This window comes from Aulonocara sp. 'chitande type north' Nkhata Bay, linkage group LG2 (genome assembly GCF_057382095.1).
Source record: "Aulonocara sp. 'chitande type north' Nkhata Bay isolate Kocher_YH1m ecotype deep benthic linkage group LG2, A_spYH_male_GT1.1, whole genome shotgun sequence".
Taxonomy (NCBI): Eukaryota; Metazoa; Chordata; class Actinopteri; order Cichliformes; family Cichlidae; genus Aulonocara; species Aulonocara sp. 'chitande type north' Nkhata Bay.
Genome location: NC_141345.1, coordinates 640,034 through 663,935, shown reverse-complemented (window position 1 = coordinate 663,935; position 23,902 = coordinate 640,034). Strand labels below are relative to the sequence as shown.

The following is a 23,902-nucleotide window of genomic DNA, read 5'->3' as shown; positions in this document are numbered from 1 at the left end:
AATCACATATAGGCTGTTTAACAATAGCCAAATGTTCGTGACTGTCCAAGGAGGTTTTTTTGCTTCCTTGCTGAGTAAGTCTGAAGTTTATGAACTTCAACGTCCCCCACCTTAGGAAAGGATATTTTAATTTGACAGCAAAGAAATTTAAAACAAAACATGAATGTTATGATATATCTGGTGTAATAAGATGATATGAAGTCACCTGGCAAACACCTAAACGGACTAAAAGGACATTTCTGCCATACAGTCAATGACAGCTGACGTGGTTCCCTAGATTCTCACCTGACACTTTGGAAAAATTACCTGCCCACCCTGCCTTCATTCCCTACCTAGATTATTAATTAATCACACATTGGTTTTGCTGTGCACAAGCACACAACACATCCTGTCATCCTCTCTTTTTCTTCAGATTAGCTATGATGATGTTTTTAAGCCGGCACAAAAGGCCGTCTTTAACAAGTACATACAGTATTAATCCAGCAGATGGATCACTCTATTAGAAAATGGATTTGACAAACTTTAATGTCACAAAGATAATACTGTTTCATAGAGAGATAGGATTCAGGTATTATTTTATTTATTATAAATAAAAAACAACAGAAACTATATCTGTAAAAACCCAACTGATGTTTCACAGTGTTGATAACAGCCACTTTGAGGGTAAAGGAGTAAATACAAACCAACGCTCACATTCAGAACAGCAACACAACAACAGAATCCGACTGGTTTAAGGTTTCTGTGGCACTTTTCTACTTGGCTTTTTAAAGAGGGAGAAGTGGTATTTCAAAGACACCTCACACAATAACTGTACTTTATATTACACATTTACACAGCACTGTCAACTTGGCGGACTGACCTAAGAAATCTGGTACATTCAAACGCAGAAAACAGTGTCATGAGGTGAAGTCAATGAGCGTCAAATAAGCACAAAAGAATAAAAGTGGTTGAATCCTGCACGTGGACTTCTCACTTTAGGATTGCCTTGCCTACAGTAAGACACTTAAAGGTGCAAATTGGAGAAGTTGCAGGAAAACGATGAAGTGATCACATTTTTTCCACTTGGATTGACGTTTAAAGAAACTTTAGACCGACACACAAACGAAACACATTACAGGATTTCTGACACACATCTTTAACACTTTACACTGTGGTGGTCTCCAAACGAGTTTAAGGCATTATTATATGGCAGCTGCCTTAAACCAGATGTCTTGATCAATGCCGACATGAAATGCTCGAGTACGGCAACACTGTAATAAGGGAATGCTCGCGAAATACCGCAAATTCTCTTTTAGCTGAATTCCAAATTTTCAGAATGCAAAGGAAAAAAAACATTGATGTAAAAAATGCAAACATTCAAATAAAAAGATACAGCCTGATTAACATTTCCCAGGCTTCCATTTTTTCCTTAAATCTGCAATTTTTGTTTATTATGTGGAAAAAACATCAGTATTATATCACTGCTACACACAGTAATTCAAACAAGAAATGTCATGTGTCCTCTGCAGACGTGAGGAATTCTTACAAGCCAAAAATGGAAGTTGGGTCAAAACCAAACTGACTTTTTACATTTTAGCAATTTCCAATATAGTGCTTTTGATTAACTTGCGGTATTCTTCCTAACATGAAGATTAGGAGCAACGCAGCATTGACTGAAACATTTTCCAGCCAAAGGAGGCTGGATTCAAAGTCATTTCACAAACTTTTCTCTTTTTAAATGCACTTTTCCTTCCATTAAATGAGGGAAAAATAAAGAGATTCAAAGTGCAAAACTACAAATAACAAAACATGATTTTCTCAGAGGCACTCCTGTTGAAGGGCTGCAAGTAAAGGTGCTTCACCAGTGACAAAAAATATATATTAAGTGCTACTTTCCATGGTAAAGTTTATAAGTGGTGTCAATGGTACATACATACAAGTCTCTAACTGGGTCATTAACATAAATAACTTCCATATGAACTCTAAATGCACATGTAGATTGTAAAAAAACAAGTAAAAACAAAGAAAAGAAAAAGAAATCAGCCTCCTTGAAGTGACTTCTTTCCACTGGCAGTGATGTAACTGCTCAAACTTTAAAAAAGGAGCATATGGAAGACTCAACCTGTTCAATTTAAAACCTCCAAGAGTCCAATTTTCACTAAACAAAGGGTTTAGGTATAAAAATGGGGAAAACTATAAAACTATTTGAAAAGGAGGACTGTAGTCTATATGTTAAACGTCTTCTGGAATGTTTTCTTCACTGTGTAAAGTGACAAGGTCAGAGTTTTGGGATATGTTGTTGTACAGCTACATTTCAGGCATTTGTCTTTAACTTCTCCTTAAACTTCAATCCGACTGACCGTTCTGGCAGCTTTTTAAATACAGTTCATCCTGTGAAAGATGTCCGTCAAAGCCGTCCATGTACAGGCTGCTGGTGCTGCTGCCGCTGCTGCCCAAAAAGGTGCCGACTGCTCGGCCCTGACGAGCGTGACCGACGGCATCGCTGAACACTTTGTTGATCTGCTCCTCAGAGGGCATCCACCAGTCTGGGTTTGAAGCACAGTGCATCCGGATAAACTCTGGCAAGATTAGGAATTTAAAAAATTAATTTTTTTTTTTGGTCTGTACCTTTCAACTTATTTGAGCTACCTTACTAAGACAGGATGTGCTAAACAGAGGACATCCTGGGCTTACTGGGTGGTGTTTGGGTGTTTAGCTCAAAAGAGGAAGGAAATAACCAAAAAAGTTCAATCTTTGATGATCGACTGATATCGACTCACAATTTAAAACTGCGACGTGGAGTTCCTCAGGGATCTGTGTTAGGACCACTGAAGTTCATTTTGAACATGAATAATATGCGTAAAATTAGAAGAACATTACAAACAACAGATAACAACAGGCTAAGGTGCTGTGGTAATGACTTGGAACAACTTCAGAATGTAAAAATTAAATACATTAAAAATCTGGGTTGATAATAACAAATTAATATTTAACTTAAGTAAAACTAAATATATGATATTTGGAAACTGCTGGATCTATAGCAGTGAGATGATTATGATAAATAATATTGAATTTAAAAAATACAAATTAAATTTCCATGGTTGATAATAAATATTAAACTATGCTGGAAGCCACATATCAACTATATTAAAAATGTAATATTTACATTAGTTTTAATACTATACAAGAGTAAAACAGAACAAAAAAACTCATTACAGACTCCTGCTATGAGGATGGATTAAATCGGTAAATAAGTGGTTTGGTTTTTCTGCTTCATTCAGGGAATATTGCTCATCTAGCTGTTACACTCCATTATTATTGTAACGCACATATAACTGTAGCCATGAGAATGACGGTAGCTCGTATAAAGCTCAGTTTTCTGTTTGGTTGTTTTTATAACGGTAAGTGTTAGACTTTTACCTATCCCCTTTGAAACTTATAAAGATTTATTTACACCATCATGAGTTTGTGTTTCATATCCAGAGATGTATTTTATTTTGCTAAATACTATCTGTCCGTCTATTGAATAACATTTTTAGACCCAAGCCACTGTATTGAATTTTAAATGGTTAAAAATGCCCACTTTCTGTCATCAGTCTATGCTCAAATAACCAAAAAGACACAAAAATGTGTTTCAAGTTTCTTTTTTGCAAACTTACTAAAAGCATAAACTGAAATCCTTCATTTACAAGTAGTGTGACTCTTTGCTGTGGCTCTCTAAGATAAGCAGATGCATCCAGTTTATTAGAATCCCTTCTACCACACACAGCCGTATAGATTTCAACTCAATGTTCAAAAGTCTAAATGGATATAGCATTGTTGTGCTTCACTGCGGTCACATAACATTTTGTATACAGTGAGAAATGAGTATGCAGAAAATTCAAATTTCAAAATTCTCCCACAGTTGCTCGTTTAGTCCTCACAGCTTTGAGCTTTCACCGATGAAAGTCAGGGATGTTTTTTCAGGTGGAAATCGAATTAAAAAAGGCAACGACTTAAGGAGCTAATTAACCTTGATTGGAGTCCATATGTGGCAAAATGAACGTATGGGACAGTTTCGGAAAAGCAAACCCATGTGTGTAAGGTTCCACCATCCACACTGCCACAAGGCAAACATGAGGACAAGGGCACTTTTATCCATTAAAACTAAATCCAGAGCAAAATGTGAAGGGATCTGAATGCTTTCTGGGTGTAAGATGTAAATAGCAACGCACATAAACTTTCCTGGTTTTGCCTAGCAACCGGAGTTAAGACAACTTTAATTTAAGCTGCTATAATCTGCATCACATGACCACAAACCCCATATGTATCAGATCTTAGACTGTAGATAGCTGCTGCTGCTTTTAAGGTCTGTCAGTGGTTTAAAGAAGTGGAGCACTCTAATGAGAAAGCCACTTATGGCAATCAAGCAACACTAATAACATATTTTATAATTAAAAGTCATACAACTGTGTCAATAAAGGTCTCAGGATATTTCACACACTTGATTCAAGCCTTGAGTGAAGCAATTTGTAAAAAGACCTTTTGAGCAAATAGACCCGTAAATAGAAACTGGCCACATCTTCTGTATTTAAACAGTAATAACCTGTAATGTTTTCCTCCTATTTAAAATATGTCTTGAACTATAATGTTTTGTAGTTTTACCTCTGAGGCAGCTGACTTTAACAGGGTTGAGTGGTCGTCTTTCCAGGCCTGCCTCTCCTGAGTGGACTGACCGCTTCCTTTTGCCTAAACCACAGGAGAACTTAAGCTCATCTGTGGTGAAGACATAGCGAATCAGATAGCGCAGCAGCCGTCTGCCATCTTTCTTAGAGGAGTTGACAGCTTCGTCCCACTGCTTATTGGTGATGAAGAGCGGATAGTTCTCCAGGAGCTGTTTACTGCCCTGTGAGGAGGAGGAGGAGGAGAAAACGAAAGATGTTGCTTTCCATGACATTTCTATCATGTAATTAAAAACAAACAAACAAGAAGTTAAGACACAAACCTCAAAGACTGTTTGCCGCTCTTCTTCCTGTATAGACAGAGCTTTTAATTTCACATCACTTACATTCACAGTTATCCGCATGAAGACATTTCTAATGCACTGTTGACCTGATGTGATATTTCCCCACCTTAAGATATGCTACTGATGACATCTGCTCTGAATAATGAAGAGGGGGCTGCTTCCTCACCTCTGTGAGCTGCTCCTCTGGCATCGGCTGGGCCAGCTGGTTGTGGAACTCGAGAACAGTCTTGAAGTAGTCAAGAACATTTTGACAGGGAACTGTGTAAAAACAAGCGAACGTTACCATAAAGAGAAGCCCAGGGTCAAAATCGCAGCAAAGAACAACCCATCTGCTGCATTTAAACACTGACACCCTGCTATGTTTTCTTCCTTTTTAACAAATCTTTACAACCTGGTTTTTCCCGATCAGACACTGTACACAGAATTTTATGTGCAGTTAAAATAAGTTGTTTTAGTGCAAACTAGGCTAGTGTGACAACAGGGAGCTCAGGATGCTTTGGGGAGAGCAGACAAGTTAACAAAAATAGATGCTTTGAACACACTTTTTAAACTGTGGGATGCATTTAGATTGCAAAAGCATGAGGAAGAAAATGAAGCACTTCCTAATAATTTGTTGATCTCACAAGCACATTTTGTGCTCAGTATTTTTCACAGATGAAAACAAACACTCATATAAACGCTGTAAGAAAGATGACACGTATGGATTTGACTACATGGACTTTAAATGTTTATATCAGAATCCGACTTTGATTCTGCTGTCCTTCCAGTGATGATGTCAACACAAATGCTATGCATGTTACGTGTATACGAGTAGATAAGCGTATAAAGCAAACCAACTACCCAGAAGCCCTCGATAACACGCTTTGTAAATAGCATTGATGTGTATCATCGGTACCGATTAATGCCGTGCACATGAAATCAAAAGTCAGATGGCAGCATATAAAAAAAAGATTTGTGGGATGAAGAGATTTCCTGTCCCCAGTTGAGTGAGGATTAAAGCAGTCATCACTGTGTCCTGGCTGTTATTACTGCACCTGGGATGTTCTCCAACTTGTTGCGGAGCTCCTCGTTCTCCTGCTGCAGAGACAACACCTCCTGCTCTAATTCCAGGCAGCGAGGACAGCAGTTCTCCTCCTCCTCCTCCTCAGGCAGCGTGGACGAGGGGTGGCCGTATGATTCTGATGGAGTCGGGGAGCCCCATCCTCCCAGGTTGTGTCTTGGAGGAGACACTCCTGAACCAGACTCAGGTGCCGGGCACTGCTCGTCCTCCAGACTAGCAGACAGATGTTGCTGCTGCTGGTGCTGTTGTTGAGGTCCTGAGAGCAGATAGTTCTGCAGGGAGTCTGTGAAGATGCGGAGAACTGCAGAGGTCTGTTGTTGGTTCAAATGGCTTTGTTGAGCCTCCTCCTCAGGGTCTGTGGTGGAAGAGCTCTCCTCGGATTTAGACTTCCCCTGTGAGGAGCAATGAAGCCCCTGAGTGTCCCCTGGCCCGTCTTCCAGCTTAATGTTAGAGGTGATGGAGGAGGAGGAGGAGGAGGGCTCCAGGAGACGCCCATTGTTGAGGAGGCTGAGGACTCGGCTGCACTGCTGGGCGAAGGCATCTAAGATGAGACGGTTCTCTGAAGCAGACAACAGACATTCACATTAGCAGCCAGTCATTGGATTTAAGATGAGCTGCTTGTGTTTGCAGAGTCACTCAAGCAAACATTGCCCTCAAGGTCCATTTATAAGACTCGCTGGAGCTTTTGGCTTTTTTCACATGCTCCCTGCTGACCCACTAACCAATGCAATCAGTTAACACAGGCAGACAGTCCTACAGTGACAGGATTTCAGGACAAGTGAGCAAACTCAAGTCACTGCTGAGGATGTAGTGATAAGCTCAAAAGCTGCAGACAAGTCCTTGAGGAGTTTGAGGCTTGAAATAATTTCTTTGTTGGCTTCTATCTGGCTTTTCCGCTGTGCAGCAGTAATCCTTCAGGAGACACACATGCAAAGTATAGCCTACACCATTCATACCTCAGAGATGAGCACACTTTACACTTCCTGTATCAAACGTTGCGTGACGAACCAGTGGACTAAACAGTTTAAGTGCTGCAATTATTAAAACACCTTGAAAAGCTACAACTGTAAAATCCCTCCAAAATGTGAACAATCTAATAATGTCATGTACGGTGTGACATGCAGCATTAGTGAAGCCAGGACAGTATAACTCACAGATTTCTGTGATTTCACTTCTCTTAGTAAGATTTTAAACAAAGCATTGTTGTGCCTGAGTTTAAGAATCTGATCTTCTTGCACTGTGTGAGACAGATTTGATCACCTCTCCTTATTACAGCGAGGTCTGTGTTTGCTACTTTAAATTTGATGAAAGGGCGTGTGGTCTTACATCTTCACTCTGGTGTCACCTATACAGGGTCTGCCTGGGTACAGGAAACATAAATGCCTGAAAGACAAACTAGAGGCAGCTGAGTTGATGACATCTGATCCAGAAGGAGGGATAAATGTAGAGAAACTGTCTGGTTTTAAAAGGTCAGCTGTCAGAATAGGGATGGTTCTACCTGATGCAATAAGAAGAAAATAAGTATATCTATATTGTTTTACGTTGCATCTGTGTCTCCTGTGTTCTCTCTCCAAATTGGTGGATCTAACTAATACATCCATAACACGAAGGTGTTTAGAGGGAAATGGTTTTGCTTGAATTGCATAGAAACCTAAAACAGGACGATGCCTCAGCTAAAGCGACATGCTGTGTAAAGCCCCCTGGTTTAATCTTCAGTTTGGCTTCGTGTTTGTTTTTTTAGCTGAAGTCTTAAACAGCAGAGTAACCAATAACTTCTGCTGACAGATGTCCAAGTTCTGAAATGCACTGAAGCAGGAACCCTCGCTTGTAAAATCAGGTTTGAGGTTCTTACCTGATGAAACATATTGTACTTTTCACCAGTGCTGAAACATGAGGCTCTAAGCTGCTACAGTTCTGGCAACAACATGAGTGATTGTGTGCATTGGGTTTCTTGGGGTTGTAGTTTGTACTCTTTCCGCCTGCCTTTACTCTTTGCTCTCTTTTGCTCTCTGCCACGTCTTATTGTGGCAAAGTGTTCCAGTAGAGCAGCAGACACTTGGCTCCTCTGCTCATGGAAATGTCAGCTTGATTATACAGATTTATTCAGATGTCAATAAACTCTAAAGTCACAGTTTCACAAAATGAGCATGGAGCTATTGTCCAGAAACAAGCCTCAGTGGATAGTTTCCCTGGTAGTCTAGGCACGTCCTAATGAGATGATCTCACACACACCTCTCTGTAATGATTATGAGTCCACTGGCCACACACACACACACACACACACACACACAAAATGAATTCTAGGCGGCCATTGCTGCGTTCCCACTCGCTCAGACGTGTCTATCAGCCTGGCGCAGATGTGTCGCATTTATTAATATGCGTGCCGTCTCTGTTTACCCGTCGAGATGTATCTGATATCATTCGCCTTCACCGTGCACCCCGCCCCCACTCTCGTCTCCTTCTCTCACCAATTCCGTGGCACTGCGAGCTGAGAGTCTCATAAAATTTCATTAAAAACAACACGGTCGGCAGAGGGAAAATTTATGAGACCCATTTATTTTAATCACAACTCTTTGGGAGAGGCTTTTCAATGCAATTTGTGTTATTGTGTGCTGAACTGATTGCTGAATCCCAGGCCCTCCGGTGAAAGAAAGGACATCAAGTTTCTTCTTTTTCCGAGCCATAAGAGGAACATTAAGTTGTTTCTGTGGTGTAGATAGAAGCACTTTGATGTGTCATTATCAGCAAGAAATGCATGGCACGCTTTAGCTCTGATTGGACGATACATCTTGTGTATTATAGGCTGATTCACTAGAGCAGGGGAAACACAGTTTTATGTGACTGTTTCATTAGTGATATCAGGATCATGTGCATGCCAAAATAGATGCAAACAACAAAGAGACCCAGGTTTCACAGATGCGAGCTGGTCAAAGATAAACGATCACTTAAAAGTTAAATATGCCCTACCTGATGCACAAATTTGCCATTTCACATCTAAGTTAGTTAATACAGGGCTTGCAGTGAGACCGGAGCTCTGGCTGAGCACTTGATTGTCTCCAAAGCAACAATAAGCAGCAGCAAATTGAGTCTTTGCTGCCAGCAGTGATAACGAGATTATTATCTGATTAAGGGATGAGATGTCTAATATTTAATCTTGGTAATGCCAGGGTTAGGTTCATTGCTTTCATCTTAATGCTGGTTCCCATGGACCCGCCCTCCACATGGGGAACACATTTCTTCCTGTGCACCCCTCTAATGAACAGCAGCTGAGAAGAAAATGAGCAGGGAACAATGTGTTACAACAGGAGACAGATTACCCGGTGTAATTTTTAGCACATGCACACTAGAGATTCAATCATGACTGCTCTCATCACAACAGCACATCAATCACTGCTGACAGGAGCAAGAAATGGGAACAAAAACATGAAGGTGATGTGAGACAAACAAAAGACATGTTGGCTTTTTGCCTGCAACCCTTAAGTTTATTGACTCTGGAAGCTTTGCACTCATTCATCTAAGAGGCGAACCAAAAGAAAGAAAAACAACTGTTCCAGCGTTTCACTAATCTGGACTCAACGACTGTAAAAGTCTGAATATCCTAGACGTTAAGAGAAGTGACTTTCGTGCCACACTCTGGGCAAGTTTAAAACCCACCTGTGCTGATACCGTAGGTGCAGTCCGGAGAAAATCTGGGCTCTGCTCCGCCGCTGCTGCCGTGCCGCTGCTGGCTACCGAGAGATGCTGCCGCTGAGGTGGATGTCGGAACCCTGCTGCTGGGCCTGGTCTCACATGGGAAACGTTGCTGCTGCTGCTGAGTCGTCCGGTGATGCTGCTGGCTGCTGCTGATAGAAACGCCGGTTTGGTGGAGCTGCTGCAGACGCTGTTGCTGATGATGGTGCGGCTGGAAAGGATGAGGCTGTTCGGGGTGAAAAGTGAAATGATGCCCGTCTCCAAACAGGGGCATCTCGACCACAGCGGACCGGTCAAAGCGCGACTTGCCCGCAGAGCGCTTGCTCTGGAAGGTTTTTAGGGTGCTGTACGGACCTCGCTGCTGTCGGCACATCTTCGGGGCGCACGGCCCTTCATCTGCGGGCTGCATCTCTCCCTCCATACCGGCCAGGTGTCACAGCGCGGCGGATGGCTGCGGGTCGGTGTCTTAGCGTGCTGGTGTGACAGGCAGCTGATAAGCGAGGGATCAGACCGTCACTGTCTCGATTTCCCTCACAAACACTGTGAAGGGTGGGCTAATTTACTGACAAGTCGCCGCTCCAATCCCCAGTCGGGGGCGCCGATACCGAGACTCCTCCAGAGGGAAATACAGGCGGGACTTGTGCGCCACTGGCTGCCTCCTTTTGTAGCCAACATCCTCAGCGAGAACAACGGGGCGCTGTAGCAGTTAGCCTACAATCTGAAAATTTGAAAAAAGAGAGAGAAATAAATAAATAATGAAACAGAATGGAGAAAGGAAGAAAAGGCAGAGGCCATTTTGCTACTGAGCTCAAAGCGCGGGCATAGATGGAAGGAAAATGTTTCCACACATAACCGAACCTGAGGGCAAAAATCAAACAGGCCAAAAGACAATATCAAAGTATTGTTTTTTTAAATTGAAATGGAAAATTACTAACAAATAAAAACGAATGAGTTGATAAATGAGAATGTAAAGAAAGCATTATTGGCCCAATCACTGTCCCTGATTTGACCCGACTGCTGATTACAATAAACAGGTAAGCTGAAGGGCACTGCCAGCCGCACACCTACTCACTGGGAAACAAAATCACGTGTCTGTGATCATTTTAGTCCCTTCACCTGATGTCCGTCAAAGGCAGGCCAGCAGCTGTCCAACAGCCCACGGGGCTAAAAGTTCGCAGCGCCACGCGGGGGCGCCGCCTCGATACCTTTTAACGGAGCTTTTAATAGACGGACCTGTTTTTCTCTGCTTTTAGCGGAGACTTCTTCTTACTTCTCTCTAATATGAAACAACAGCAGGGCGAACGTGGCCGTGATAATTACACGTGAGGTGAATGATAAAATGAGAAAGGCTCGGCAGCTGCTAGAAGCTGCTGGAATAAGAAGAATTAAAACGCTCATCTGTGTGCAGCACTGCAACATAAAATGCTGACGAGCAAAGCTGGAGTCACATATCTCCGCGTTCACCTGTTTTAAAGCACAGCCGCAGAGTTGGAACACAAGCGTGGCCCAGCTCGTGCGCCTTGTTTGAGCGGCTTTATTGGAATGAAGCGTTTAGAGTCACGCCGGGCTCCCTCTGCACCACGTGATCCCCAACGTCCGGTTAATAGAGGTTGCGTGCGCGCTTAGTCCCCCCCCACATCCCCAGCCCCAACCACAAAAACAGCAAAACTGCAGTGAGGTGGGCGCACAACTTCTGCTCACACTTTAACGCACAGGCGCGTTACGGGAGAGTTTGGAGCGACACTCCAAAGCAAGTTGTTCAGCATCAGCTGGTGATTGAAGCCCGTTTGAATGAGAGTGAAGTTCCGTAATGAGATTTTTAAAAGAAACCCGGAGAGCATTCAATTAAGGATTCCCCCCCTCTTTGAGCAGCTGCAGACTGAGAGCGATTCCAGCGCTGGGAAGATGACGGTGACCTAACTTCACGTCTTAGGATCCAATCGTTTAGCTTCTTTTTTGGTGAATTAACACAAATGAAAAGTGTGTAAACTTGGACTGAGGCTCTGAGCTGAAGCCCACTGGACGCAGGGAACGTGAACCCCAGCGGCTCGTCGGGATGGTGCGCCTGTTGAGCTGCCTGCTGCTGGGATATCTGACCTGGAATCTCAGGATATCGGATGCTCAGGGAGAGTACTGCCACGGGTGGCTGGACTCAAATGGAAATTATCACGAGGGTTTCCAGTGTCCGGAGGATTTTGACACTATGGACGCCACAGTTTGCTGCGGCTCCTGCGCGCTGCGCTACTGCTGCGCCGCAGCGGACGCACGGCTGGACCAGGGCATCTGCACCAACGACAGGGAGGTGGATAACACCGAGTTTGCAGCGCGTAGGTTCATTGATTTTAAGCTAATTTAGGTCCAAGATTGTGGTGTCGATTTCCTCGGGTCTTCGTCATGTGCGTAATTTAAGCAAGACCTCAGAAAAATCCAAATTTATTAGAGTTTAATTCGTTGAATGGAGAAAAACACACATGACTAAACTCTCAGTTTACTTTATTTAACCCTGTAGTGTTTAAAAGGTAAACACGGAGACGCTGTGAGAAGGACTTGCCTATTTAAGTTATAGCGGATCCTCCTAGAGAGGTCAGAGGTCAGCTGAACAATTAAGACAGCACAGAGCACTCAGAGGTTCGGTGCCTTTGCTGAAGGACACTAATGCACTCTGATATGAATTTCAAATATGAAATGAGTATAAAATGCGTTTTGTAAGACCTTTTTCCACTGCAGCTTTCTTATATGAGGTTTACATCCTTTGCTGTTTGAAGCATTAAGGTTCCACCTGCTCTTATCCAGCTCCCTTCAGTTTCCATCACACTCCAAATTATTATCAGTGCAAAGTGGAAACCTGGACACGTTTTCGATGACCCACCCCGCCAGTCACTCCGCTAAAACCTCTTTAAACAAATTCCTGTCAAAAATTTGTAAGCAGAAATTAGTTGGAAATTTGATCAAGCGGCGCAGGTTTGCAGTCCAGGAATGTTTTGAAGAGTGTAACCCTTCTCACACAGACAGGTCTATTATGCTGCCCAGAAATAAAGCACATTAGCTTTGACAGCTCACTCATTTCTAAACTAAAGTAATCACAACATCAGGAGACGGCGAGTCCTTTCTGTGGCTTCTTTATGAGGCGTTTGAGTGTTAAAACCTCCCCCAACAGCAGGTCAGTCTATCAGTTTTCTTTAAATTTCCCCAACGGATAAGCTTATAAGCCTTTAATTGAGTGGATCGTATGCTCACAATTTCCCAGTTTTCCCATTTAAAAATAAATAAACACTAATGTGGATTTCTTTGGTGAAAAGGCTTCATGAAGCGTAACTTGAGATGTTTGTGTTTTCAGCAGGAATGTGACTTTTGTTTGTTCGTAACGTTGTGGAGAACCTAAAAGAGATGTCATGATTAGAAACGTTTAGCACAATTTTTCCCACTATTAACAGCTACAGTCATGCTTCTTAGTTTATCACAAGGTAAGACTTTATGTGAAACTTATAAGGACTTTGTAATGGAGCTGCTGACTTTATTTCCTCTTATGCAAACATTTTGAGGCTGGTGTATGCACATTACATAGTAAGTTGTGTTAAACCCAAATAAGCTGATGTCACTGATGAAATGTATGATAAATGGTTTAATATTACAGATTTGTTTTTTAAAAATTGCCCGTGTTTCCTTCCCCACAGAGCCCATCTACGTGCCCTTCCTGATGGTGGGGAGCATCTTCATCGCCTTTATCATAGTTGGCTCACTGGTGGCTGTCTACTGCTGCACGTGTCTCAGGCCCAAGCAGCCGACCCAGCAGCCCATTCGCTTCTCTTTACGCAGCTGCCAGGGGGAAACGATCCCCATGATCCTTACCACGGCTCCCCCAAGCCTGCGAGCCCCATCGCGGCAGTCCAGCACGGCTACCACCAGCTCCAGTTCAGCCGGAGGAGGTAGCTCCATGCGGAGGTTTTCTCTCGGAGGTCAGGGGCAGCAGCAGCATGGCTGCCTGGTATCAGCCACCGTCTCATCGTCAGCCTCCACTCCCACCCAGACCCCACAGACTCTTCTTCCACCTCCCCCTTACACATCCCCACCAGCACCCATGGCAGGAGGGATCCAGCACCCGCTGCCTTCATCCCACACCCAGTTGCAGCTCCATCAGCCCCCGATGGCCACTCACTCGTCCCAGAACACCAGCTTCCTTCTTCCCCAGCAGTACTTCTTCCCTCTGCAGCCTGACGCCTTCGCGGCAACCAAGGGCTTCGCTGACTTTGGACAGAGCTGACAGGGCTCTCAGCACGGGAAATAGAGGATTACACAATTTTTAGTGGGCAGGATGCGACCTGTCACAGACAGAAACACACCAGACGAGGCTGGTGCCAGAGAAGCTCTGCATGAGGCCCGGCCAATTGGCCGCAGAGCGAGTTGCTGGAGGGTAGGCACAAAGCGTGACAGAGCTGCTGTGGTTGACCAGCATGGCCCGAGGTACTCCCTGTCTGCAGCACAGGACACATCAGCAGATCTGACACCATTTGTAAAATGTATGCACTTTTACTTTGTGAACAGATCTCCATGGTTTCCATTTGTTGACGTTTCAAGATGGAAATGTATCAGCGATCTTCCTGAAAAACAGATGTTGCCGTCACCAGATTCTGCTAAGCATTAACAGAGGTATAACAGACTTGGGAAACCAGAGAATTCCTTTTTCTGACAATCGGAAGGACTTGGGAATGAGAGACGTTTTATTTTGGAGGAAATGTTATGTTATATAAAGGATTTTACAGCTCTTCTGATTGATTGATTGCTTAAACTTCAGCAAATAAATGTTGTCTCATAGTAACTTGTGTGCTGTTTGATGTAAAGCTTATTAAGTAACAGTTTTGTCCAGAAAGACGGGGCTTCATCATCATCATCATCATCACTGAGACAAAAAGGAAACCGGAGAGGTCAGGCCGGCACATCATCTCCCTACCTGTCGCTCATTCTCGCGCCAGACTTCACAGCAGGAATGCAGCGCTGAGATCAGTCATTGTCAGTGCTCAATGAGCATGGCGTGGTCACAGTGTTAAAAACAACTCACCCCAGAAATAGAGGTTTGGGTTGCACCAGCAGATATGGAAAAACCTCCACAAAGACTGCTCTGTTACCCGGCTACCTGACTGTGAAACACACTTGGCAACCGGTTTGTCACGAAACCCGAAAGCTGTTCGGCTTCAGGATGTTTGCTGCTGCGTTCAGGTATCCGTTAAGTCTTTTATCACAGAATACGGCTCTCATGAATAACGTCTGTTGGAGTGTTACCTCCATCCTGTCTTGTTTGAACTTGCAGCTGTCAGTTCAAACCTCTGTATCACCTTCTGCTTATGAAAGGAAAACAGAAGTCACGAACATGTCTTCATGATATTTCCTAAACCTTTTGGATACATCGAATCCTCTGTTTTTGCCAGGCTCAGAAAAGTTTCCGACTTCTTTTCCAAGTTATCCTTGAAGGTAGGAACCCAATTCTCCACACAGTGAATGTTTTTATTTAAAACAATCGTGTGGATTTTATAACAATTCAAGTTTTGTATTTGTTCTCAGGGCCTAAACTTTTGAATCCTCTGACTTTTTTTTAAACCACCAGACTTCTGTAGATCTTTGTAGACTTCTGCTTTATTATATTTTTAACAGATGCACCACAAATACACAGTTAACATTACAGATATCGCCATTAAACTTGTCCAAGCATATACAAGTAATCCCTGGCTCTGTATGATGTTTTGAGAGGGGATTTTCTTAATCCTTTAACAACTGTACAATACGTTTTTAAGCAATAAATCACAATTAACAGAAATATATTCAAAGTATTTTTAATTAATTTAAAATAATGAGGGTTTAATAAACACTCCATCTTCAAAAGATTAGAATTTCTTGGCATTTATTTCATGGTTCAGGCTTTAAAGGGTTAATATTGGCATCTCCAGTCGGCAGCATCCCAACCCACCTGCTACTCAAACCTATTTGAGAAAACTGGCTTTCAGTCGTGTAAACTGAGGGGTTACCCTCCAGTATAAGATACATAAAGACCATTTTAAACAATGAAACATGTAAAGTCACTCTAGTAGAGTCTAGTAGAGTCTAGTAGAGTCCTGGTGTCGATAGCAGTTGTACAGAAAATGTAGAAAAAAGCAGCTGCTCAAAAAACCCTCTTCTGAATGTAATAAAATCACACTTGCTCCCACCACCAGTAACCACAGGTGTCACCTCATCAACCAACAGCAAAAGCTTGCACTCTCCAGCTTGAAAAAATAATTATAGTTCAGACGTACCCGGTATTTATTTCATTACCTAATCTCCCCACACTAATGTTTTATTTATTTGTTTGTTTTTCAGTCCGTAAAATATCTGCAAATAGCAAAGCAGTCACAGAAATGAAGGCTTAGGCCGGCGTCTTACAACGCTTCCAATGATCATCGTGCAAAAATGCAACGATATCCTGTTACAGTTTACAATAATAAACCCACATTTAGAAGCTGTAACCAGAGAATTGTTAGTGTTTATGTATAAAAAAATGTTCTGTCAATCAACTAATGAAGGGAGGTTTTTGGACCTTGATTATAACAATAAGAATTTGAAAAGCCAAACAGGACTTAGCCTGTGTGGGATCACACGAGAAGTTCGAGTAAACCCCGCAATCATAACAAATGAGAAGTCTATTGATATAATTTGTTTGTCGTGCTCGCAGGCCGATGGCCGTCCCTCCTTTTCCTGTTTGGATTTTCTCTCCAGTTTGTCGCCACACACGCTGATTACAAATTTGCAAATAACACAAAAGCAATAACAGACTTCCACATTGTTCGTCAGTGATTGTAAAGTTTATTTCAGTAGTCCTTCGTGGCAGTAAAGACAACACTTATAAGTTTGCAGTCCCAACATGCAGAACAATCATCGACCAAAAAGACAGAAAGGAAACGAATCATCGAAAAGAAAAGTTAGAAGGTGCGCCTTTTTTGTTTCCGCTTTCGTAAAGTGATCAACACTTGAGGGAGAAGTAAAGTAGTACGGTTAACACTTCGGAGAACAGTTTTTGTTTTCCATTCATGCAGCCCACGACCTTCACAGACAACGACGTGTGTTTTATGTTTTCTGGGAAGAAAAGAAAGAGAAGAAAGCAAAAGTCCAAACCTTCCACAACGACGACAACCACATTCTGCTGTTTGGAAAGTTTCTGACAAGATGACAGCCGATTAAGTTTTCACGCCAAAGACCAGCAGAGAAAAATAATCAGAAACACAAAACACAAATGAGCTTTCCTGTAAAGCAGGAGGTACACTGCGTGGAAAAAAGGTCACAAACGTGTACACTCAAGAGAAATCTACACCGAAACCAGAAAATACCAGATATCCACAACTGGAAAGGTACATCGAGTGCATTGTGCAAACATCTGTCGAAGCGAGCGGTGCGTCAGAAACTCTCACAGTCGAGGTCGAGCGTTTCACCGCGAACACCCGCACGCCGGCAGCCTCGCGTTCCCATACAGGCCATGCATCGGCACACGTTAGTACACCATAGCTATACCTGGAGTCGTGCAGACGGACAACTTGAGCAAGCGTCACTACACACGCGCGCGCACACAAATATACAATAAAAGAAACACACCAGGAGGACTGAGGTGCCAGAAACCTCCCAGTCTTTCATAGAGGACACAGACATGCAGTGCATACACAGAAATTATCCACAGTAGAGGTACACACACACACGCACCCACACACACTCGTACGGCACATGCACATGCAAGCAAAAAACCGACACACACGTATACACACACTCGCACCATCAGAAATCTGATCTCCCATAGGGAGAAGAAAGCAATCACACAGACATTAGTCAATTATAAATAAATCAAGCTGTAACAATATTAATATTAATAATAACAAGACATTTAAGAAAGCTCGGTTTCCTCGTCACGTCTAATCTATCCCGCAGTTCATCCGAGGAAGAAAAAACGAAACGTTACAGACGATTCATTACAAAGCCGGTCGATGCAAAATTCATACGTCTCCAATATAAAAATACAAATCCACAAAATAACTATAGAGACAGAGCAGTTTTGATACTGTCGTGGAGTTTCCTGGCTAATCTCTCTCTCTCTCTCTCCCTTAAGCTAATGGCACTTATGTTAGAGGGATAAAATCTCCATTTGAAGGGAACCACTGCTGCCACTGTAAGCTTCAACGAAAAACCCATCAGAGAGCCTCCTCTTCACCTCTGCAGGAACAAATCTGTAGTTTTCACATTGTAGGAGTGCAATTCTGTGGTGGGGAGACAGTAGGTGTGTGTGCGGCGCACTGGTCTAAGCGATCTGTTTCTTCTAAGAGGGAACAGTTTGACGTAGGCACCGTTGTGATTGTTGAAACGGGAGCGGATGCGTGGAATGCAATTTTAAGTCGAGAGCAATACGTCTGCTGCGAAAACGGTGGACACAGGACTACGGTAGGTTGCAGGAGGCAACTTCTTCAGAAAAAACATAAATAAATGAAGAGGCAAGAACGAGGCACAGTATCTACATGTGTATAAAATGCATTTGAAAAGAAACCGACGGAAAGAAAAGGCATAATAAAATGTAAGGCTTCACACAACAGATGCTTCCTCGAGTGCAAAAACAAAACGAACATGTCCAAACATCTGCTCTGATGTGGTCTGTGTCGCGCTGGACACACACAGGAGTTTAATTACATTTGCTTTAAGGTTTTTTCTCAGATTCACTAGTACTTGGACGATTGTATATACGACTGCTCCTTGGCAATCTTTCACGAGTGCAAAAGCGTCTGAAACCAATCGCTGTCCGGTGTTTGATTTCGATTTACTAAAAGGATTTTTAGGCTTTTGGCTCAAATCAACAGAAAGGAGACAAACGAACAGTGAAGAACTTCAGACCACAGACTGCTAAGAAAGCACAGTGCTCGTATCATGTCTGCGCGACACACAACTACAGCTGACAGTGAACGTGACTTGTTTTGTTCCTTGTTTTTTTCTTTTAAATCCCTTTTTTCCAAAGACGACACAATGTCCCTTTCTTCTGTCTCTTTCCAAACCCCCCTTCCCCTCAGCGCCGGAGGCACACGCACACACCACCGCTTCTCCCCGTTAAGCTTCAAATATCGCCACTGGAAACGGCCGCCGTGGCTCCGAGCAGGCCGGCCGTGAACAAGAAGGCCGACGCCTCACCACGTGTTGGTCCTCTGCTTGGTGGTGTCGTACGCTCTGATGACCTCGGACTGAGACACCACTCCGTTCTCATCTTGAGAGAAGGCGTAGCCATCTGTGAACATAATGAATAAAATTCAAACAAAGGCTGTACAGATCAGTAATTCATTGAATTAAAACATATATATACATAAAAAAAACACACATATGAGACACATGAATCAACAAACAAAATCTAAAGTCTTAAAATTTGGGAAATATGCTTATGGTTGCTTTCTTGCTGAAAATCAGTACAGGCCTCACGTCTGCATTGTTAGCTCGGCTACAACCAATATAGACTTAAAGTGATGTTAGATCCTGATGAAGACGCTGGCTTTTATCAATCTGATAACCAAACAAAAAGAAAATCATCTCTCCTGCCCCGTGGAACATACAAGCACACACACCTAGAAACTACTTGGTGTAACCTGACAACCACAGACTTCAAGGCAAAATGGTTTTTCCCTGACTGGTTGGCAAGTGGTTGCTAGAAGGTATTGGCAGTTGCTAAGGGAAACTGTTTGCAAAGAGATATACAGCCCAAAATGGAAAACTTCCTTGTGTTTGCTTTGATTGCTAACAGTTTGTCCCAGGTCCTGTCAGCTTGTATGGAAGACCCTGCTTTCTCTGCAATCACGTGCCAACTACTCAATCAACTTCCAGCTGGTAATGAAACTTGAAAAATGCAGATAAAGGTGACCCCTGCAATCTGTTCCAACCTGTGTTTGCCACAGGTTGGAACACTGGTCTCTGTGTGACCAAGGCCCAACGACATGACATCTGACCTGTCTGCCAGGCAAGCTTTGGATCCTGTTTGCAGTCTTTATGCTGAGTTAAGAAGCTTCTGGCTGTAGCCAGCTCCAATTTGAGCTTCTCTCACATTAGAGTCACTGTGGTAAATATCTGTTTAGATTTCTGCAAGGCACGATAAACAGTTTCTAAGTTGTTTCCTACGTTGTGACCAGGAACCTCTGGAAACCTCCAGGGCTGAAAATGAAGTCAGCTGCTGTTCTAAACTCAAACGCGAATCATTCCTCTTTAAACGGCCCAAATTTATAGCCTGTTAACAGGAAAGTATTCACAGAGCTCCACTTGTTCCACATTTTGTCACATCATTCCAAAAAAGGATCATTTTCACCTCAAAATTCTACACGCAATCCAAAACGATGCAGTGAAATAAAGTTTGCCCGAAATTCTTGAAATGTTTTTAAGCTAAAAGGCAAAAACGTAACATGTATATAAGCATGCACAGCCTTTGCCATGGCACTCACAGATTACATCAGGTGTATCTTGTTTGCACTGATCATCTCTCAGATGTTTCTACAACTTGACTGAAGACCACCTGTGGTAAATTCAGTTGATTGAACATGATTTGGAAATGCACACGTCTGTCTATAATATATACAATCATAGTGGATAGTCCATATCAGAGCACAAAGCAAGCTATAAAGTCCAAGGAATTGTTTGTACATCCTAAGACAGGATTGCATTGAGGCTGGGACACTTCCTAGAGCTGGCCCCTCGGCCAATGTGAACGAGCAGAAGGGCTTTAGCCCGACCAATGTGGTTGCTCCGAAAGAGCTCCAGCATTGCTGTGTGGAGAGAAAAGAACCTTCCACAAGAAAAAAACAGAACTCCACCAACCAGGACTTTGCCAAATGATGGACTCTCAGACCATTAGAAGCAAATTCTCTGGTCTGATGAAACAATGATTGAACTCTATGGCCTGAATGCCAAGCGCCATGTCCGGAGGAAACCTGGCACCGCTCATCACCTAGCCAATACCGTCCTTACAGGGAAGCATGGTGGTGGCAGCATCATGCTGTGAGGACCAGTCAGGATTGAGGGGAAGATCAATACAGCAATGTGCAGAGACGTCCTTGATGATAACCTGCTCCAGAGCACTGTGGACCTGGGACTGGGATGAAGGTTCATCTTTCAACCAGACAAAGACCCTGAGCACAAAGCCAAGACTACAATGTGGCTTTGGGACCCCTCTGTGAATGTCTGAGCATCTCTGGATCTCAAAGAAGTTAATAGAGCTTACAAAGTTCTGCAAAAAAGAATGAATCCATCTAAGGTTGTACCATGTCAAAATGTGGAAGCGCTGTGAATACTTTCAGGATGCACTATATATTTTCCACTTTGACATTACACCGGTGCTGGAGGTGAATCTTTAGAGAACTCACCCATCCAGTGAGGTGAGGGTGAAGCACTCTGCTCGGTCTCCTCACCACTAATTGTCCCTAAACTCAAACTTGACCGTGTTTAACGCACTTCTGACAATTTGCCTTTTCAAAAACCAACATAATGACCAAAATGCCAAAATGAAGGCCTCAGTAGGGGACTAGTGGGTGGCGTCACGGTGGTTACGTCCACTGTGCAGCAGCTGGAAATAGTTTACAGATGAATTAAAAAGCACAATGCCTTGATGGTTGTCAGCAACAGGCACCAAGTGAAGAGACAGATATGAGAGCTGCCACAAGCTTCAAATAAGCACATTTCCCACAACATCAGACTTAAAATTAATCACGTGACAAAAAGGAAACACAGGATGAGAGTTTACATCTCCCCCAAAAGTTTTATCCTCTGCATAAAAGCAGCACTGTGCTAAACTCTCCTACAGGATCTCCTCTGACCTCTGATCCCTGACTCACCTTCAGGTGTCAAATGACCCGCTCAGTACCTGGAGGCCAGCGGGAAAGTTCAAAGGAACCCGCTGTGACGAGTGCATAGTGGGGTGGGGGAGGAATAACATTTCATCATTTCATCGTTATCTCATTCTACTGAGCTACTGAGGACACACGAAGGCACACGAGGGGCGGGACAGGAAGTACACAACGAAAAGGAAGAAGAGCGGTGTCTATCGGGAAGCTACGGAGGGGCAGGAGGTGTAAACAGGGCGAGGTTTGATTAATGAATTTAAAAAGGTATCACACAACAACGGTCTCATCCCCACCTATGAGACAAACAAAAAACAAACTGATCAGACAAAAGACAGAAAAGAACAAAACACAAACCCACACTTAGAGAGTCACTGCAAATCTGCCACACCAGTTTCTGCTACTTTTTCATTATCATCCGTTTTCTGCCTCTTATCCGGCTTTTCCAATACCTTAAAATTTCAAAATTGTTAATAAATCTTAAGCACCACGTAAACAGGCTTTTTGTGGGTCGGTAAGACGGTGTGATGAATTTTCACCGTCATTACCACCTGATATTTGGATAATTCAGGCATGTGGATTCAGTCTTGAAGCACACGGGCTTCAAGGTCAACGTCAGCTGAGTTTACTTCTATAGATATGTTAATGTTGACTTACTGTTCATGTCCAGCATAAGAGAAACAAATACACTGAACTGAAGCCATGAATCTGTAAATTAATAGCAGACTAACAGCCAATTTTAAATGGCAACTTCACTAATAGCTTTTCAGATGATTGAAAAAAGAAGTGACATTTAATATTATGCGCAGTTCAACTCAACTGGAAAACAAGTTTAATTCAAGACATTGGGAACGTTGGGGCCATTTGCAGGCACGATTACTGATCTGCACCTGGTTACACTACATGTGAAAAGAAGTGGAAAGAGCAGAGTGTTGCTGTGTCCCAATGGATGAAAGAGAAGACACTCTGGAGATGTAGCATGTGTCAGAGGAGGAATTACGAACTGTGATCTGTCCTACCTGACAGAGAACATATTTGGGAGGAAATAAATCTAAGCTAGCTCGAGTAAGGATGAGAAAGAACGAAGCAAAGAAAGAAAAGGTTTGAGGGTAACTTACGGAGCAGGTTCTGCTGCATGGAGTCAGACCGGTACAGACTCACTGTGCTCTTCTTGAAGACGTTCTTCAGGAGCTGGGCTCTCTCTGTCAAACTACACACACACAGAGCAATATTCAGTGTGTTAGCAGCCTGCTGAGCACCACAGGCAGATTTAATGACCCATACATCAAGGCTGTCCAAGCCCCTCCAGAGTGCAGGGACCTGCCAACTGCTATACCTGCTGGTACAAACACCATGTAGGGAAACATTGCTGTGCAGACGCAGAAGAACAAAGCGATTTTGTGAGAGGAATATCTGAAGCAGCAGCTTGGCCAAAAGGCATTCCTGTACAGCTAACAAATGTTTGCAACAACAGATGTCTGCGTGTGCACGCACGTGGCTGCCTACAAGCATTACGTGCAAAAGTTCATTTATATATTTGAGCGGTTATCACTATACGTTTGCTTCTGTACGCATCCGGACGTGTGTGTGTGTCTGCAGCCTGCTGGGTCTGGGATAGCGTCCAGGCAGGAGGATCGCTTTCAGTCAGCCACAGATCTCACACTGATCTGCTCTGTGTTGCTGGCTGCTGCCGGACTCAGGCCCCAGAGAGAGCAGAGCGGACCTGCTTCAGCTGATACAAAATATAATGTATGGCTTTAATATAGCAGGACCGTTGTTCGAAAATGAGACATTCAGTATTTGGGAGGGGGAGAAAAAAAACCAAAACCAAAAACGAGACAATGACACGATTACTGACATTACAGTCAAACTCCTGCAATTTAGCAGCAATTTGAAGATTTCTTTCCTTCACACAGGAATACTGCTGGCAGCAGAACCGGGGTATTAACAGCATTTTGAGGGATTTGGGAGGACAGAGATGACTCTTCCTCCCGGATAATCTTCAAAATTCTGGGGAATGGTTCACATTTTGTGAAAAGAGCAATAATAGCCGAGGCATTAACTATGTAGTCTCGATAGCGTTGGGAGATATGACAGCCCGAGACAACATAAATTCGTCATTTTGCCGTTCTGTTAATCTGAGCCATGTGAGTAACACTACAAATCAATAAAGAGTGCTTTAACCCAGGATTTGATTTCATAGGAGTTGCATCGATGTTACAAAGACTACCAATCTGTCATTTATATATGATAGATGAGCTAAAACAAAGGCTGTTATCTGGTTGTTTTATCCGCTAATAAAGA

The 23,902-nt window shown here is 43.1% G+C and overlaps 3 protein-coding genes across 12 annotated transcripts in view; 1 reads left to right on the top strand and 2 right to left on the bottom strand.

The window, feature by feature from the left end:
• Positions 1 to 564: 564 nt before the first annotated feature.
• bend4 (BEN domain containing 4) lies at positions 565 to 11,240 on the bottom strand. The gene is made up of 7 exons (XM_086300730.1): positions 10,807 to 11,240; positions 9,699 to 10,452; positions 6,019 to 6,603; positions 5,151 to 5,242; positions 4,964 to 4,990; positions 4,624 to 4,864; positions 565 to 2,558 (listed from the first exon to the last, which is right to left on the bottom strand). The coding sequence occupies exons 2-7, from the start codon at positions 10,153 to 10,155 to the stop codon at positions 2,326 to 2,328; spliced, it is 1,635 nt and encodes a 544-aa protein (XP_086156856.1). The 5' UTR covers positions 10,156 to 10,452; positions 10,807 to 11,240; the 3' UTR covers positions 565 to 2,325.
• shisa3 (shisa family member 3) lies at positions 9,335 to 15,212 on the top strand. 3 transcript variants are annotated; one of them, XM_086300765.1, is made up of 3 exons: positions 9,335 to 9,473; positions 9,716 to 12,061; positions 13,409 to 15,212. In XM_086300765.1, exons 2-3 carry the CDS (start codon positions 11,791 to 11,793, stop codon positions 13,993 to 13,995), a joined length of 858 nt encoding a protein of 285 aa, XP_086156891.1. In that variant the 5' UTR covers positions 9,335 to 9,473; positions 9,716 to 11,790; the 3' UTR covers positions 13,996 to 15,212. The 3 variants fall into 3 exon arrangements, 2 of the variants coding, with proteins under 2 accessions (XP_086156891.1, XP_086156881.1); XR_015130390.1 differs by lacking the exon at positions 9,335 to 9,473 and having other exon boundaries at positions 9,499 to 12,061; positions 13,409 to 14,195; positions 14,277 to 15,212; XM_086300755.1 differs by lacking the exon at positions 9,335 to 9,473 and having other exon boundaries at positions 9,499 to 12,061.
• Positions 15,213 to 16,535: 1,323 nt separating this feature from the next.
• atp8a1 (ATPase phospholipid transporting 8A1) overlaps positions 16,536 to 23,902 on the bottom strand; it is a 109,091-nt gene continuing 101,724 nt past the window's right edge. For 5 of the 8 annotated variants that reach the window (XM_086300679.1, XM_086300662.1, XM_086300712.1 and 2 more), the window contains 2 exons: positions 22,717 to 22,808; positions 16,536 to 19,011 (listed from right to left, as the gene is read on the bottom strand). In XM_086300679.1, the coding sequence (XP_086156805.1) occupies positions 18,914 to 19,011; positions 22,717 to 22,808 (190 nt within the window). In that variant the 3' untranslated portion in view covers positions 16,536 to 18,913. Of the gene's footprint in view, positions 19,012 to 21,592; positions 22,809 to 23,902 lie in introns of all 8 variants that reach the window. The other 3 variants (XM_086300702.1, XR_015130388.1, XR_015130387.1) reach the window with 3 other exon arrangements.